The sequence below is a fragment of the Oryx dammah genome, unplaced genomic scaffold (assembly GCF_014754425.2).
Source record: "Oryx dammah isolate SB20612 unplaced genomic scaffold, SCBI_Odam_1.1 HiC_scaffold_19, whole genome shotgun sequence".
In the NCBI taxonomy this organism is placed as follows: Eukaryota; Metazoa; Chordata; class Mammalia; order Artiodactyla; family Bovidae; genus Oryx; species Oryx dammah.
Window position 1 is genome coordinate 92,749,470 of NW_024070203.1, and position 19,034 is coordinate 92,768,503.

General features: G+C 48.6%; 1 protein-coding gene across 1 annotated transcript in view; it reads left to right on the forward strand.

The window, feature by feature from the left end:
* DEPTOR (DEP domain containing MTOR interacting protein) overlaps positions 1-19,034 on the forward strand; it is an 80,676-nt gene that overhangs the window by 21,094 nt on the left and 40,548 nt on the right. Inside the window, exon 4 of the mRNA XM_040261708.1 lies at positions 13,251-13,429. Coding sequence (XP_040117642.1) covers positions 13,251-13,429 — 179 coding nt within the window. The remainder of the gene's footprint in view (positions 1-13,250; positions 13,430-19,034) is intronic.

A 19,034-nucleotide genomic window follows, 5' to 3' on the forward strand; every position in this document is an offset into this window, starting at 1 on the left:
ACCCACACACCACAACTGGAGACCCTGGACACTGCAGCTAACACCCCGTGGACCATAACTCAGTCCTGGTGCAGACAAATAAATGAAAAAACACTAAGCATAAGTGAATAAACTTAACCTTAATGTAGCTTCTTTATTGATGAATTTTTTCTCCCGGTTATAAGCATAGTATATTCTCTCTGGGGAATAATTTGATTGATAAAGAATTCTATTAAGAAGAAAGGAAAAAGCATTCAGAAACTGCCCCTAGGGTAAAGTAACTGAATATTTGGATGAATAAATTTTTAATTTCTAATGGTTATCATGTATATAATTTTATGTTTTGCTTTTCAAAGTAGTTTACCATTCTATTAACACATGACTGTTTTTGAAGCTGTCTGGATTCTAAAGCATCTCTTGGGCCTCAAAGCCCACGGGTCACTTGGCCTCCCTGGCTGGCTGTGCCCTGGTGTACTATCACACATGTTCCCACGCTGTATGGGCCTTCTCGGTTCCTTTGAATCTTTTTTCAGTGCACAAGGAGATCACAGTCAGCTGACTCCTGTTCCTGTGCTGGCCCCTGAATGTAGCAGTTCCTTCTATTGTGATGTAGCCTTTCCCCTGGGCTAAGTGAGTCTGGGAAACATGACTCAGATATATCCAGGAAAGGGTGAACTCAGTCACATGCCGGTGAAATCTGTGGATACTGTCGGGAGGTGAGTTTTGTTAATGCCTGATACCTTAAGGCGGGCGACAGTCCATGGGGTCACCAAGAGTCAGACAAGACTTAGCGACTGAGCCAGCACCAGCAGCACCCTATGGGGGGCTCAGTGGTGAAGAACCCATCTGCCCGTGCGGGAGACCCAGCTTTGATCCCTGGGTCGGGAAGATCCCTTGGAGTAGGAAACGGCAACTCATTCCAGTGTTCTTGCCTCGGAAATGGCGTGGACAGAGGAGCCTGGCAGGCTGCAGTCCACGGGGTCCAAAGGGTCGGACACGACTGAGCGACCTGATAAGGTGTGTGGCTTTACGTTGCGAGAATAGTCGCGCGCAGGACCATTTTGACTGAAGATGAATTTGTCCCATAAAAATAAGACTTTCGGAGCACCATCCCCACTTGTCACCACTGGTTAAAGTAGAACTGCTGTTCTTGTCTGTGGAAATAAACACAGTATTAATTCATTTTGCCATAAAGAAAGGGGTTACATCTTACGGCCCCATCTAGGAAACCTTTCTCATCGTAATTGTTATCATCATCATTACGGCTAAAATGTATTCAGTGCTTAAGGTGTATTGGGCCCTGTGATTGAAGCATTTGGGTATTGTCACACTTAGGCTGCACAGCCACCCCGCAGGGGGCACTGTCTTTATCCCCAGTTATGCTCGGGGAAGCAGTCAGGTAGCTGACAGGTGTGCAGAGTTAGGATTGGAAGTTGTCATTGATATCGTGATTTTAAACCAGTGTAACTCAGGCCATTGACGTTCTGTGACTTCTGAGCCCAAGCAGCTTAAGAAGGCCTGGCATGGTTGCTTGGTTTTTAACAACAGTCAGAAACACAATTCAATGGAGAATAAATCGTCTTTTTAACAAAATGGTGCTGAGATAACCGAATCAGTTCAGTTCAGTCGCTCAGTCGTGTCCGACGCTCTGCGACCCCATGGGCTGCAGCCAGGCCTCCCTGACCATCACCAGCTCCCAGAGTTCACTCAAGCTCATGTCCATTGAGTCGGTGATGCCATCCAACCATCTCGTCCTCTGCCGTCCCCTTCTCCTCCTGCCCCCAATCCCTTCCAGCATCAGGTCTTTTCCAGCGAGTCAGCTCTTCACATCAGGTGGCCCAAGTACTGGAGTTTCGGCTTCAGCGTCAGTCCTTCCAATGAATATTCAGGACCGATTTCCTTTAGGATGGACTGGTTGGTCTCCTTCCAAGAGTCTTCTCCAACACCATAGTTCAAAAGCTGAGATAACTGAATAACTGCATGCAAGTAAGCAGTTTGACCCTTGCCTCATGCCTTCTAGAAAAATTAACTCAAAATGGATTATAGAACTAAATTTACGAACTAAAACTGTAAAACTCTTAGAAGACAGCATAGGGGTAACCTTTCATGGGCTGGTGTCAGGCAGTGTGACTGACATGTGACCCCAAAAGCACAAGCAACAAAAGAGAAAAATAGACCAATTGGACCACCTCAAAATTAAAAACTTGGGGACTGCAAACAGCCATGAAGAAAGTGAGAAAACGGCCCGTAGAGTGAGAGAGAATATCTGCAAATCCTTGTCTGATTAAGAAGCTGCATCAAGGGATATACGAAGGATGCTAAAGCTCAAGCAACCTCATTTTCCAACGGACAGAGCGTCAGAATAGACGTTTCTCCAAAGACATGTAGATGGACAACAGGCATACAAAACCATGCTCAGTATCAGTGATCATCAGGGGAACGCGGATCAAAACCACTCTGAGACATCTCTCCACACCACTAGGGGGATCCTAATGAAGAGCAGGGGGCAAATGCTGGAGAGGGCGTGGAGAAGTTGGAGCTGTCACGCTTCACTGGTGGGCGTGCAGAGTGGCACAGCCATTTGGGAGAATGTCTGGCATCTTCGCGAAAGAAGAAGAGTTGTTACATGACCCAGCGACTCTGCTTCTTGGTGTGTATCCAAGAGAAAAGAAAACGTGTGTCCACATAAAAACCTGTATGTGAATTTTCAAAGTAATGCTGTTCATAATAAGCCAGAATAGAAATTATCCAACCGTCTCTCAGCTGACGAGTGGATAAACACAGTATGGAATGTTCGTACGGTGGAGTCCTCCCTGACAGTGAATGAGACTCTGCTGCTGCTGCGAAGTCGCTTCAGTCATGTCCGACTCTGTGCGACCCCGTAGACGGCAGCCCGAATGACACGCTAATGCCCGCTAAAGCGTGGTGAACGTTGAAGACGCTGTACGACGTGAAAGAAGCCAGCCCCACAGGACCATGTGCTGGGTGATTCTTTCTATTTGAACAGCCTGTAAGAGGCAAATTCGCAGATAGGGGGTAGGTAGATTCACGCTTGCCCGGGCCGGGGGGATGGGGACGTGGGGGATGGTTGCTGATGGTACAGTGCCTCCTTTGGGTGATAAACTATTTTCACATGGATTGTAGTGACGGGTGTGCCCCTCGATGTATAGACTGAAAACCGTTGCATTTTGCATGCTGAATGGGTGAGTTGTCTGGCAAGTGGATTATATTCTGTAACATCTTACAAAAAAACCTAAACAAACTTTTTGGCTAACCCAATATATTAATAATATTCTCTCATTATTATTAATGTCTTAATGTGTTAGTGAAAGTGTAAATAGAATTTCTGGCAGCGTCTGCTTCCTTCCTCTTGAGCTCTGCGTCTCAGTGTCCAGGGCGTCTCACAGGAGAGGCTGTGTTGACCGAGGAGCACTCAGGGCCAGGCATCCAGCCCGAGCCACCGTCCGCCTGTATTTGCACGACTGATCCCAAGCAAGGCTGGTGGCAGAACTGCCCAGCAGAGCCCCAAGCAATCCACGGAGCTCTAAGATACAACTAAGTGCTGGTTTCTAAAAAAAATTATTTTACTGAAGTGTAGTTGATTTACAATGTTGTGTTACTATCTGGCATACAGCAAAGTGATTTGGTTATACATATATATTAATATGTGTGTGTGTGTGTATATGTGTGTGTTCACATACAGAAGTGTGTGTTGCGTATCTGTATCTGCTGATCCCGAAGGCCCAGTGTATCCTTTCCACACACCTTCCTCCTTGACACCCACGAGTCTGTTCTCTCTGTGAGTCTGTTTCTATTTCACAAATAAGCTCCTTTGTGTCGTAGTTTAGATTCGACATGTAAGGGATGTCATATGGTATTCGTCTTTCTCTTTCTGACTTACGTCACTCAGTTTGATAATCTCTAAGTCCGACCATGTTGCTTCAGATGTTACTCCATTCTTTTTTATGGCTGAGTAATATTCCACTGAATATATGTATTGTATCTTCTGTATCTGTTCGTCTGTCAGTGGACATTTAGGTTCTTTCCAAGTGTCGGTCACTGTAAATAGTGCTTCTGTGACTGTGGGATGCATGTGTCTTTTTGAATTAGAATTTTGTGTGGATGTATGCCCAGGCGTGGGATCGCTGAATCCTAACAGCTTCCCTGGTGGCTCAGCTGGTAAAGAATCTGCCTGCGACACAGGAGACCTGGGTTCCATCCCTGGGTTGGGAAGATCCCCTGGAGAAGGGAAAGGCTCCCCCCTCCAGTATTCTGGCCTGGAGAATTCCGTGGACTGTGTAGTCCATGGGGTCTCAGAGTCAGCGGCTCTCACTTTCATGGCAACTCTATTTTCAGTTTTTTGAGGAACTCCCACACTGTTTTGCATACTGACTACACTAGTTTGCCTTCCCATAAGGGGTGGTTTTAAGTCACCAAGCTTTGGGGCAGCTTGTTGCATAGTGAGAGACCATTGGACCAAGTAGTGAGTCAAATTACTGTTTTTACACCATGACTGCATGTTGATACTAAAATCAAATCCCCAGCAAGGCTTTGTGGTAAAGAGCAGAATCTGGGCAGGAATAGCGCTTGATTCTAAGGGGAAGTGAAGTTGGAAGACCTTCAGGGTTGCGGGGCATGTTTTAAATGGCAGGTGAGCCCAGCCAGGCGGGGCTTCACATTTGCTGAAGCTCACGTTGGCAGTGGCAGCTCACCAGCCATTTGTCCAGCGGCCACCAGCTACTCAGCAGGAGCCTTGGAGAGCTGGCAGTCGTGTCTCTGGTGACACGAGGCGACCCAGACAAACCCCTGCCCAGCTGTCCTCGCCACACCCCGAAAGGAAAGTTGCTGAGCTGGAAGGGACAGTGTGGTTGGAGAGCAGGTGAAGGCTGGGCGTCCGTGTCTGTGTCTTAAATGGAGAGTGTCGGTCAGGAGGAACTTCTGACTCACCGCGTCTCCTCACGGGGTCATTCTAAGGGTGGCTTCCCTCCCCTTTTGGGGCTGCCCTGTGGTGTGAGGGGTTTTGGTTCCTGAATCCGGGGTTGAACCCACGCCCCCTGCAGTGGAAGGATGGAGTCCAGCTCCCTGGGCAGCCAGGGAGGTCTGAGGGGGGCCGATTTTTACATACTCCCGGGCAATGATCTGTCGCAGGGGCGTGCAGAGAAATGTTTCCTGTATTCATCCAGCAAACACTTCTTAGGACCTGTGGTACTAGGAAACGGCTGTCCAGCCAGAGACAAGCACCCCGGTCTCAAAAAGCTCATAGTTGAGTGAGCTGGTCGTGCCCGCAGGGATCTGAGAAGGCCTTGCAGGGAGCCCTTAAAAGTGGCTCATGGTCCAGATTTGTGGGACGGGAGAGTTCCTAGAGGAAGAAAGGCTGAGACTGGGAAACCAGGGAGGCTGGTTTTCCTCCTCTTCGCTCTTCCTCATTTGAGGGCCAAAGAAACGGAGGAGATGGCGCTACGCTTTTCCGGATTCCCATTACCGACGCGGGCTCCCAGGTCTCACGCCGCGTGGCGGGACTTCCTGCAGTTTATTTCCAGGACCTTCTGGGATTCATTCGCTGCCCTTTCACTACTTTCCAGCTGATGTGACATGTCTCTCTCTGTGGGTTTCACATCTTTTTTGCCATTACCCCCTGATAGGAGGTGGCTCAGTGGTAAAGAGTCTGCCTGCAATGCAGGAAACGTGGGTTTGATCCCTGGGTGGGCAAAATCCCCTGGAGAAGGAAATGGAGACCCACTCTCGTATGCGTGCCTGGAAACTCCCATGGACAGAGGAGCCTGGCCGGCGACAGTCTGGGGTTGCAAAAGACTCGGACACAACTTAGCGTCTAAGCGACAACTAAACAACATTGATATGAATATATTCTAGGTATCTATGCCTACGAAACAAGTCACCTTCAAACTGGGCAGTTTAAAACAACAAATGACGTGTGGTTTCTTCCGCTTCTGTGGGTCTCAGGCCCCCGGGCTCATTGTACTGTTGCTGGCTCAGCCGAGCGGGGACGCCCAGGGCGGCCCCCTTCTCACGTCTGAGAGAGATGCTGGCTGCGGCCCGGGCCTTGTGGCCCCTCCACCGCCAGCAGGCTGCACTTGCTTCCTTACCCGGCAGCCTCGGGGCGGCATTCCAGGGGGTGGAAGTGGACGCTGCACGGCCTCCGAAGGCCTCGCCTTGGAAGACAGTGACGCTGCTTCTGCTGCTGGTGCCGCTCACGAAGGCAGCCCGGGTGCAAGGGAAGGGCCGTAGCCTCAGCCTCCCGATGGCAGAAGCACGCGAGGAGCTGCCGTGGCCGGCCCCTGTGAAGTGTCTTCAGGGTTCTGCCCCTTGTGTTGACTGTACGTGGCGGTTGTCCCTTCTCCTAAGGGCCTGGCCCTGACGACGGGCTTCTCGGGTGGCTCAGATGGTGGCGACTCTGCCTGCAACGCAGAAGACGCAAGTGGGACCCCTGGGCGGGCAAGACGCCCTGGGGAAGGACATGGCAACCCGCCCCAGTATTGTATTGAACACGATTCTTATGCTCATATGTACTCAGCTGCTCTAGCCCTCTGAGAGCGACCTCATAGCTATTTCTAGGCTGGATTGAAATACTGAAGAGGGTTGACTTGGGAAGATATCTAAATAATATTCTTTTCTGCAAATTTAATTTTTTTATTGAAGTGTGATTACAGTGTTATATTGTAATTACTGCAGATTAGGATTGTATTGTAATTTTTCTTGAAGATAATTTGCAATGCTATGTTGCTTTCAAGTCGACAGCAAAGTGATTCAGTTAAGCCTGCGTACTTACCTTCTCCAGTCTCTTTTCCAGTGTAGCTCACGACACAATGTTGGGTGCAGTCCCCTGGGCTATGCCGTAGCTCCTTGTTGTTTCCTTATTGGTATATAGTGGCGTATGTACTAATCCTAAATTAACCCTGATTAATCTGTGCCAATAAGCTTTTACTTAAGGCGTTCTGAATAAGGATTTTAGTGAGTTCGTTATGTGCTAGTACACTTTATGTGTGCGTGAGTGCCAAGTTGCTTCCATCATGCTGCAATCTCTGTGACCCTAGGGACCGTAGCCCGCCAGCCTCCTCTGCCCTTGGCATCGTCCCGGCAAGAGGCCTGGAGTGTGTTACCGTAGCCTGCCAGGCTCCTCTGTCCTTGGCCTCGTCCAGGCTCCTCTGTCCTTGGCATCGTCCAGGCTCCTCTGTCCTTGGCATCGTCCCGGCAAGAGGCCTGGAGTGTGTTACCGAGCCCTCCTCCCAGGCCCTTCCCGATCCAGGGATTGAGCCCGGGTCTCTCGCATTGGCAGGCGGGCTGCTTGCCACCAGCACCACTGGGAGGCCCAGCAGATTCTATAAATACTCGCAATCACATCACGGCCTTTTGCTAAGATCCAGTATGGTGTCTATTCTTACAGCATATTCGAAAGCAGAGACATTGCTTTGCAGACAAAGGCACTTCTAGTCAAGGCTATGGGTTTCCCAGTGGTCATGTATGGATGTGAAAGTTGGACTGTGAAGAAAGCTGAGCGCCAAAGAATTGATGCTCTTGAACTGTGGTGTTGGAGAAGACTCTTGAGAGTCCCTTGGACTGCAAGGAGATCCAACCAGTCCATTCTAAAGGAGATCAGCCCTGGGGTTTCTTTGGAAGGAATAATGCTAAAGCTGAAACTCCAGTACTTTGGCCACCTCATGCAAAGAGCTGACTCATTGGAAAAGACTCTGATGCTGGGAGGGATTGGGGGCAGGAGGAGAAAGGGATGACCGAGGATGAGATGGCTGGATGGCATCATAGACTCGATGGAATGAGTTTGGGTGAACTCCGGGAGTTGGTGATGGCCAGGGAGGCCTGGTGGGCTGTGGTTCATGGGGTCTCAAAGAGTCACCCATGACTGAGCAACTGAACTGAACTCTTAAATATAAAAGCATACACTGTGTACTTAGAACTTTTTTTTTTTAAACAGAAATGTTTAATGACAGCAATCCAGTGCAGACAATAGCACTTGTATTGTTTCCCTCGTTTATTATGGATTTGGGGACATGGGTGCAGTAAAAAAAAAAAAAGAAAGAAAGAAACCCATGTTATTAGCTTGTGGCAGAGCTGTGTCTGAGTCCCAGTTCTCTTACTTCCCAAAGCTGTGGCCCTCTCATGGCATCCAGTAGAACTCTGAAGGTTCTGGGAAGAAAGGAGATGACTCAGAGGAGTCCCCAGAGCTGCTGGTGCAAATTCATCGTGCCCCGAGGAAGGCACCATGACTAGTTAAGCGTAACACTCTGTAGACACTGTCTTTTGTATCGTTAAGTTGTTTTACTCACACTCACATATGGTTCTCACAACAGATGGGTGAAGCTATCATTACACTCTCGAGAGAAAGGAAGATTAAAAAAAGAAAAAAGTGACTTGCTTTTTGTCTCACGGTTGCCACGTGACCATTCTAAATAAACTCACATCTTCAGAGTGCTGGTCCTGTGTTCTTGCCACAGCAGGACTGGGCTCTAAGTCTGAAAGCTTTGAAAGTGAGCGTCGTATGAGTGCTCATCCAGATACCAGGGTCAGGTGCCCACAGACGATATGGTTTATTAGCAAAAATAAAGTGCTCGTTTGCGTGACCCTGAGCAGGGAGGCCTGGTGTGCTGCGACTCATGGGGTCGCAGAGTCGGACACGACTGAGCGACTGAACTGAACTGAGCAGGGAAGGCTGTCGTTCAGGGTCTCTCACTTGGATGAGAATTACTTTTTTTCTCATGGATGAGGAGGGAATTGTCTTACATTGATCTCTAAGATTTCCTCCTGCTCTAGAGTGAAATGATGCATTTTGTGGTGTGTATATCATTGTTAGTTTGAGAAGATTATATAGTGGAAGTGACAAACAGATTCAACAGATTAGATCTGATAGACAGAGTGCCTGAAGAACTATGGACAGAGGTTCGTGACACTGTGCAGGAGACAGGGATCAAGACCATCCCCGTGGAAAAGAAATTCAGAAAGGTAAAGTGGGTGTCTGGGGAGGCCTTACAAATAGCTGAGAAAAGAAGAGAAGCGAAAAGCAAAGGAGAAAGGAAAGATATACCCACTTGAATGCAGACTTCCAAAGAATAGCAAGGAGAGACAAGAAAGCCTTCCTCAGTGATCAGTGCAAAGAAATGAGGAAAACAATAGAATGGGAAAGACTAGAGATCTCTTCAAGAAAATTCAAGATACCAAGGGAACATTTCATGGAAAGGGGGGCACAATAAAGGACAGAAATGGTACGGACCTAATAGAAGCAGAAGATATTAAGAAAAGGTGGCAAGAATACCTGGAAGAACTATACAAAAAAGATCTTCATGACCCAGATAACCACAATCGTGTGATCACTCACCTAGAGCCAGACATCCTAGAATGCAAAGTCAAGTGGGCCTTAGGAAGCATCACTACGAACAAAGCTGGTGGAGGGGATGGAATTCAGCTGAGCTATTTCAAATTCTGAAAGATGATGCTGTGAAAGTGCTGCACTCAATATGCCAGCACATTTGGAAAACTCAGCAGTGGCCACAGGACTGGAAAAGGTCAGTTTTCATTCCAATCCCAAAGAAAGGCAATGCCAAAAAATGCTCAAACTACCGCACAATTGGACTCATCTCACATGCTAGTAAAGTAATGCTCAAAATTCTCCAAGCCAGGCTTCAGCTATACGTGAACTGTGAACTTCCTGATGTTCAAGTTGGTTTTAGAAAAGACAGGGGAACCAGAGATCAAGTTTCCAACATCTGTTGGATCATTGAAAAAGCAAGAGAGTTCCAGAAAAACATCTGTTTCTGCTTTATTGACTATGCCAAAACCTTCGACTGTGTGGATCACAACAAACTGTGGAGAATTCTTCAAGAGATGGGAATACCAGACCACCTGACCTGCTTCCTGAGAAACCTGAATGCAGGTCAGGAAGCAACAGTTAGAACTGGACATGGAACAATGGACTGTTTCCAAATTGGGAAAGGAGTATGTCAAGGCTGTATATTGTCACCCTGCTTATTTAACTTCTATGCAGAGTACATCCTGAGAAACGCTGGGCGGAGGAAACACAAGCTGGAATCAAGATTGCTGGGAGAAATCTCAATCACAGATATGCAGATGACACCACCCTTATGGCAGAAAGTGAAGAGGAACTAAAAAGCGTCTTGATGAAAGTGAAAGAGGAGAGTGCAAAAGTTGGCTTCAAGCTCAACGTTCAGAAAATGAAGATCGTGGCAAGTAGATGGGGAAATAATGGAAACAGTGACAAACTTTGTTTTCTTGGGCTCCAAAATCACTGCAGATGGTGATTGCAGCCATGAAATTAAAAGACGCTTACTCCTTGGAAGAAAAGCTATGACCAACCTAGATAGTATATTCAAAAGCAGAGACATTACTTTGCCAACAAAGGTCTGTCTAGTCAAGGCTGTGTTTTCCAGTGGTCGTGTATGGATGTGAGAGTTGGACTATGAAGAAGGCTGAGCACATGAGAATTGATGCTTTTGAACTGTGGTGTTGAAGACTCTTGAGAGTCCCTTGGACTGCAAGGAGATCCAACCAGTCCATCCTAAAGGAGATCAGTCCTGGGTGTTCATTGGAAGGGCTGATGTTGAAGCTGAAAGTCCAATACTTTGGCCACCTGATGCGAAGAGCCAACTCAATTGAAAAAACCGTGATGCTGGGAAAGATAGAAGGTGGGAGGAGAAGGGGACGACAGAGGATGAGATGGCTGGATGGCATCACTGACTCGATGGACATGAGTCTCAGTAGGCTCTGGGAGTTGGTGATGGACAGGGAGGCCTGGCGTGCTGCAGTCCATGGGGTCGCAAAGAGACGGACACGACTTAATGACTAAACAGCAGTAGGATGTCTGGGCTGAAAGGCCAGCCCCTCTGGATGCTGGGTCAGAGGCGAGACTGTCCCACAGGGCGGGTCAGGGTCCTGCATGTGTTATGGCCGCAGAAAGGGTTTTGGTCTCTACCCTAAAGCAATGAGAAGCCACGGCACTGTATCCTCTGCAGGGTCTGGACATTATCAGATGTGAAGTTTTACTGTTTTATTTTTTAATTTTTAAAATTATTCACTCCTGTGGCTGCCTCGCACATCATTTGCGGCCTGTGGAGTCTGGTTCCCTGCCGGGGCTCAGACCCTGAGGGGACAGCGCTCACAGCCTCTGAAGCTGCTAGAGTCAGAGGAGGGACTCACGGGGCGCCCTCGTGCGGACGCGGGTGAAGCCTGTGCCCGGGGGCGCTGTCTGCAGGTGGAGCAAAGACAGAACCCGGGCGTGAGGAGCGCTTGGGCAGGGGGGTGAGCCCTGCCGGCGGCGAGGGGCCCTAAAGGTGTCACTCAGGTCACTGCCTCAGTTCAGGCCGCGTTAGCAAAAGCCGCTCTAGACTGGATGGCTTAAATGATAGCGTCCCTCACTGTCTGGAGCCTGGGAAGTGCAAGGCCTAGGTGCCGGCCTACCTGGCACGCGCTGGGGCACCTCGGTGCCCAGAGGTCTTGTCACTGGGCCTCACAGAGAGCAAGGCGCAGCGGCCCCTTCTCGCAGAAACAGTCATCGCAGCGTGGGCCTGTGGGGGAGCACAGTCTGCCACCCAAATATCTCTTCGGTACGTGGATTATTTCGAGCTAGAAACAATCAGAGCCCAGAAGGACTCCAGAGGAAAATTTGACCTTTGACCTAAAAAAATGTGGAGGGAGGACTTGTTGCAGGAAAGGAGCGACCAACGCAGATAACTCGGGTCTGAGCTACGCGCGCAGACAGGGAGGCACCCAAGGAGGGCTGTTCGTTCAGACTCCGCTCTGTGTCCCCACGTCTCTGCGTGCACAGCACACATTTCTTCCCCAAACGTTGCTTTTCGTCCTTGTCCGACTCTCTCTCTTCCTCTTTGAGGTCCTCAGCCACTACCCCCAACGCCCTCTTTTGACTTTGGTGGTGTTTACGGTCAGGGTTTCGCCCGTTTTGGTGAGTTACTCAGTTTCCCTGTGTCTCTCCCCCGTGCGTGTTACTTAACTTTTGTATAACTTTGTCCTGTTGATCCGTCTCATGGCAGTTTAATTCACAGACCAGCCAGAAGAACCTACAAGGGTACAGGAAAATTTCTTCCTCCCTAACAGAGCTCCCCATTCATGAAATAATCGCGTCCCCAAATCCCCGTCTCTAAATTGTACCGCATTTGTCGTTAGTGTTTCAATATATATGAAATTTGGGAAGAGACAAGCATTAAGTCCATAGCAAGTAATCCAGTGATTTGCAAAAAGGAATCATGCCTTTAGGAAAGAAAGAGACTTTTTTTTAGAAAGGGTGCAATTTGGTTAGTAACTCCCTTTCAAGAAGGCTAAATTGAATACCAGGCTTCCCAGGTAGCGCAGAGGTAAAGAATCCACCAGCAACTACTGGAGACTCAAAAGATGTGGGCTCAATCCCTGGGTCAGGAAGTTCCCCTGGAGAAGGAAATGGCAAGCCACCCCAATATTCTTGCCTGGAAAATCCCATGGACAGAGGAGCCAGGCAAGCTATATAGTCCACGGGGTCTCAAAGAGTCAGACATGGCTGAGCAGCTGACCACACACACGCAAACTGACTGCAGTCTGCTAAAGCTAGACTTTTGGACTGCACTTTCAGTTCTTACCCGTCGCCAGGAAAAGATGCCCCTTGTTCTCTTCGGAAGCAGCTCCTTGCGTTTGGGGCAGCACACGGCAGCCACGTCTGTCTGTCTGAGAGGCTCGCTGTGAGGCTTCAGGGAAGCCTGCGCTGTGGGATTTCAGTTGAGTGATTTTGCTTTTGTGCAGGTTTCTTTTTCTTTTTTAAATTGAAGTGTAGTTGACTTACAATATTATATTAGTGTTAGGTATACACCACAGTGATTCCAGATTGTCGTAGATTATTCTCTGATGGGGCTTCCCTGGGGGCTCAGCCAGTAAAGAACCCACCTGCAGTGCAGGAGATAAATGCAGGTTCAGTCCCTGCGCGGGAAGATCCGCTGGAGAAGGAAACGGCAGCCCGCCCCAGGATTCCTGCCTGGAGAATCCCATGGACGGGGGAGCCTGGCGGGCTGCAGTCCACGGGGTCGCAGAGTCGGACACGACTGGGCGACTCACACTCTCCCTTTCACACTGGATGTAAAGTTGTTGTGAAATATCGGCCATCTTCCCGCGCAGGACCACACCTCGTACTCGCTCATTTCACACGTGGTGGGCTGTGCTCTTACCCCTCCTCCCATCTCTCCCCGCCCCTCCGTCTCCCCCTGGCACGCGCAGGCCGCCTGATTGCCTTTCCTCTCCTCCGCCAGGTTGATGAGCCCTGAGAACACGCTCCTGCAGCCCCGGGAGGAGGAGGGGGTCAAGTACGAGCGCACCTTCATGGCGTCCGAGTTCCTGGACTGGCTGGTGCAGGAGGGGGAGGCCACGGCGCGGGAGGAGGCGGAGCAGCTCTGCCGGCGGCTCCTGGAGCGCGGCATCATTCAGCACGGTGAGCGCCGCCTTCCCCGGGCCCCGACCGCGTGCTCCCGCCTCGGCTCTCTGAGCCAGCTGTGCTTCTGCCTGCGCTCAGCCTAGCTCGCCTCTAAGCTGGGGGTCAAGTTCACGCTTCATGCCTTCTCATTCTGGGACTCAGACCAAAGGAGCGTCCACTCTCTGGACTATATTGTGGTGTTTTTCTTTTTTCTTTTGGAATATATTGTTTTGATGGATGAGGCCAGAAGCTCGAGCAGGCAGGCAGATTCTTGCAGTGTCTCCAAAAATTTCTGCTTGGGTGAAACTGAACGTCACAGGTTCACATCCGACTGGCCACAGCTGGTCATCTGGTCAAGTCTGGATGGGAAGTAGATGGCCCTCAGAAAGTTAGTTGCAATGGAAGTATGAAGATTTGCTGAACCGTGGTTCAAGCTGCCACGCTGAAGAAGCATCCAAAAGGCCTTCATCAAATTTCCCCCTGCCTTTTCTTAACGGCTGATTCATAATAATGTAATATGTTCATAGTGTATTGTTGAAGGATCGGATTAGTTACCTATTGCGCTGTAAGGAGTTCTCTAAAATTTAATGCCATAAAATAATAGTAAGTATATTATCTGGTACAGTTTCTGTGGGTGGGCAGTCTGGAGAGGCACAGCGGGCGGAGTGGCTTGGCGGTCTCTTACCAAGAGTTGGAGTCGAGGCGCTGTCCAGGGTGACAGTCATCGGAAGCCCTGGCAGCCCAGAGGGTCTCCTTCACGGCGGCTCGCTTGGCTGTCCACCAGGTCAGTGCTGGCTGTTAGCAGGAAGTGTCTGTCCATTGCTCTGTAGACTTCTTCATAAAACTGCTTGAGAACCCTCATGACATGGCAACCAGACCTCTCCCAAAGGGCGTGATCCCAGAGAATGTGAGACAGAAGCCACGACGGCTTTAGCAGAGCCTTGGAGTCACACGTGCAGGCCAGTCCCGTTCGGTGTGAGAGAGGGCGTGTAAGGGTGTGACTGCCGGAGGCGGGGATCACTGAGCCCCCTCAGTTCTCATGAGGCCGGCCCCACGGGGACACAGGCTCTGGACCAGCTGCTTGCCTCCTCCCATCTGTGAAATGGGCGTGCTTGCATGAGGAGCCTGTGGGAGTGAGCGAGGCAGATGTGGAGTGCTGGGCTCAGTGCTCTGCCCTTAGTAAGTGCTCGATCAATTCACTTCCTTTGTGAAGTATTTTCCTTTATTTGTTCATTTGTTTGGCTGTGTCGGTCTTAGTTGCGGTGCACGGACTCTCTAGTTGTGGCCCTGGGCTCCAGAGCACGCGGGCTTCCTTGCTCTGCGGCCTGTGGGAGCTTGGTTCCCTTACCAGGGATTGAACCTGTGTCCCCTGCACTGCAAGGCAATCCTTCACCCCTGGACCACCAGGGAAGTCCCTCAAGCAGTTTATTAATACAGCTGCATGATTTTAGGCTTGGAACAGTGAATAAAGGGCTGGAGCTAGATAAGCATTTCAGCCTAGGAGTCAGTAGGAAAGGTGATACCTGAATCATTCTTACTATAAACTCCCCTCCCCACACTTCTACACAGGCCTAGAATTTCTGTCCCAGGGTTAGGGAGGAAACAGTGAAATTATAGAGATGAAAGAAACTGTTGAAATTATTCGGAGCAGTGTTTTACAAACTGCAGATTGTCACCCTTTAGTGGGTTTAAAAGGGCTTCCCTGGTGGCTCAGCTGGTAAAGACTCCGCCTGCAATGCAGGAGACCTGGGTTCCATCCCTGGGTTGGGAAGATCCCCTGGAGAAGGGAAAGGCTGCCCACTCCAGTATTGTGGCCTGGAGAATTCCACGGCCTGTATAGTTCATGGGGTCAAAAACAGCTGGACATCACTGAACGACTTTCACTTCGGTGGGTTTAAATATTTAAAAAAGAAAAATTTTAGTGCAGGGAACTGTATTTAATATCCTGTGATAAACCATAATGGAAAAGAATATGTATGTATAACTAAGTCATTTTACTGTATAGCAGAAATTAATGGAACATTGTAAATCAACTGTACTTGAATAAATTTTTGTTAAAAAGGAACCACTAAAAACAAAAACTTTTTCCAATAGACTAGATTGGACTCTCATAATACTGCTCGAGGTATGGTCCGTGGGTCCTCAGGGTCACCTGGGAGCGTGGCAGAAGTGCAGAATCCCTGGTCCTACCCGAGTCCCACTGAATCTGCTCTACATTTTAGCATAACCTCAAGTGATTCAAACACGCTTTAAAAGTCTGAGATCCAGTGGATTGGATTTCACTAGAACACATCATTTCAGAGCACATTTTATACAGTAATGTCAAGGGCTGCTTGGCAAAACGTTTATTTCAGTTAGAAATACACTGTATAAACATACGCCGTGGTCCTGTGTGCAGTGATTGGGAACAGAAAAACTGTTACTGTGCACTGGGTTCAAATACTTTGGAAACCACGGATCTGGAAGCATTAGTTTGAAAGGCACTCAAGCCTCTCAGTGGTTTGGGGGTGTTTTCTCCTTTCTCATTTGCAACAATCACGCTCACAACTGTTTATGGATGGTCTAATGTGTCTACGACTGGGCTATTGATTGAGGTTTAACAGGTGAATAGAATTGTAAAATACCAGTGTGGTCCCTGGCCTTAAACAGCTTATAGTCTTGTAGGGATTAGAAAATGGATATAGAAGCAATTAGAGAGCAATAGAAGCTGTACGATATATTTTATTTATTTAATTTATATCGTGTCCCAGAGACTTTTCTAGTGATTTTGCACATTAACTTTTTGAAACCTCTTAAACTTTTGGAGGCAGATATATCTATCTATATATATATTTTTTTTTTTTTTTTCATGTCAAATGGCATGTGGGATCTTAGTTCCCTTACCAGGGATTGAACCTGTGCCCCCTAAAAGTCTCTCAGTTGTGTCTGACTCTTTGCGACTCCATGGATTTCTCCAGGCCAGAATACTGGAGTGGGCAGCCTTTCCCTTCTGCACGGGATCTGCCCAACCTGGGGAAGTCCAGAGGCAGGTATTGTATAGAGTTGGCCCAGAAGTTCTCTGGGGTCTCCTCATTGAGTCGTGTGGCCAAGCCCAGAGGAGCGTCTTGGCCAGCCCAGTAGCTGCTGTCCTCGCTTGTGCTCAGCAGTGTCCACCTCTGTGCAACCCTGTGGACTGGGGCCCGCCAGGCTCCTCTGCCCACGGGGTTCTCCAGGCAAGAGCACTGGGGTGGGGTGCTGTTCCCTCCTCCAGGGGGTCCTCCCGACCCGGGGATCGAACCCACGTCTCCTGTGCTCCTGCCCTGGCAGGCGGGTGCTTCCCCACTGAGCCGCCTGGGAAGCCATGCTGTTGCTGCTAAACGTATCTTATTACAGTAAGAACAACTAGCGTGAGATCAACGCTCTTAACACATTTTTAAGTGAACAAATTAGTATCATTAACTGTCAGGCAGATAGTTTTATTATCTCCATTTAACAGATAAGGAAGCCAAAGCATCGGTAGCTTATTTTTCTGAGGCCACTTAGGTAGTAACGTCCAAGTGGGTATTGCTAGTATGCGTGAACTCAGAATTGATTGGAGTGACTGGGACCTTCCATTGATATAAAAATGCCATTTGGGCTGGAGATAGTACTGTCATTTTTGCTCCAGACAGAAAACTTGGTGGTAGCAAGTTCTAGAGAAAACCAGCTTTCTGTGCTGCCAGTTACTGACTGGCGCCGTACCCCTCGACTTCAGAGAGAAGACAGAGGCTGCCACAGACTGTTTCCAAATGGTTTCCAGAGAGTCAGGAATTATCCCTCAGTCACAGTGTGATCCGTCATGCTGCGAATGTGAGCGCAGTGTTGTGACATAAAGGATAGTAGGGTCTCACTGACGTGCTCTCCGTGGTTTAGGAGGACTGACTGTCTCTATGTAGAGCAGTCAGAGGGTCCAAGGGAGTTCCCGTTTCTCAGCCCAGCAGTTCATTTCTAGATCACAGATTCTAACTTTGAATTATGAAAATTTGACAACCACATATGTGTATGTTAGAGTTAATGATATACCAGTGAGTGTTTTAAGCAAAGCTCTGAACTGTTCAGCTAATAATTAGTTTTACTGGTTAAACATTAAAGAAAGTCAAACTTTAGGCTTTGAGCAAAAGATTTCTGGATAAAAGTGGTTCCCTAGCTTAAAACCAGTACACGTGAAAATCAGGCCCACTTATGAAATCCTGACCAGCTTCCTTTATGAATGGTGTCTATAATCAACACAGAATTTGTTAGCTGAGTAATTAACTTGCATGAAAATGTATATAAATGTGTGTCTATAAAAATACTCCGGCATGCTCACATGGACGTAATTATATACCTGTATGAATGTTGATTAATATGTGCATATTTATCTAGATTTTTCATTTATTGAGGTTTACCATGTACCAGGCACTAGACTAACCACTTTATAAAATTTTAATGTATAAATACATAGTGTATTTAATATTTACATGCTTGACATATGTGGCATATATTGAATATATAATCTCATTAAACCCTCACAGCAGTTCTGTGACATTGGTATTACTATTATTATTATAGTTTTATAGTGAAGAAATCTAGAATTCAAAGCTTTAAGATATTTTTCCAAGGTTGCATAGCTAACCAGTAGCTGCTAATCATTGTGCCTTAGAAAGGAGTTTCCTTGGTCCAGGATGTATGGATTGAAGGCAGGAGGAGGAGGGGACGACCAAGGATGAGATGGCTGGATGGCATCACGGACTCGATGGACGTGAGTCTGAGTGAACTCCGGGAGCTGGTGATGGACAGGGAGGCCTGGCGTGCTGCGGTTCATGGGGTCGCAAAGAGTCGGACACAACTGAGCGGCTGAACACCGCCCTGGATGTATGGGATGGGTGTGGCTGGCTGACACTGTGGAATGAACATGGTCTTTGGAGAGAACAGGCAGCATTTGCATCCGGCTCCCTCACTCACTGTGACCTTGTCCGCGTCTCAGCTCTTCCATTCCTCAGGCTGTGAAGTTTATGAAGCTGGAGTCACATTATATACCTTTGAGAGTGTTGGTTGGTTGGTTGGCTAGAGTTTTGGGTTTGTTTTTTGAAATCCTAGGACTGCCCACATGTACTAGAAAGACTCAATATACGACTGGACTTCCGGCTCAGATTTTTTTATGGTGAAATGACGCAGAGAAGGGTCAGCAAGGGGAGAAGACGTCCTGGGTGTTGTCTGGAGAAATCTGGGGGCAGCGTTCTCGGGTCTGCCTCCCGCCTCCAGCGGGGGCCTGCAGTAGCACGCGCAGAGCGTCTCTGCCCAGGGAAGCCCGCTTAAAACTCAGAGGGCAAGCCTTTCTCGGTGGCTGCTCACAGGGGCATTGACTTTACCTGCCTGGGCAGCCACCTGCCGGCTTTCCAGATGCTCAGCAGGGAAGCACGTGTTCTCCATCAGTCACGGTGTGCAAACCACCTAGTCAGGCTGGTACAGCAGAATTCAGTGCCCCAGGTAAGCAAAGTTGTCTTATCAGATGGTCACTTAGGGAACTTTCCAAAAGTCAAGTTCCCAGAAGCCAGCATGCACCAGCCTCACAAGCAGGCCTTTCTGTCTCAGGGCTGCTACAGTAACTCTCTCCTGCACAGAG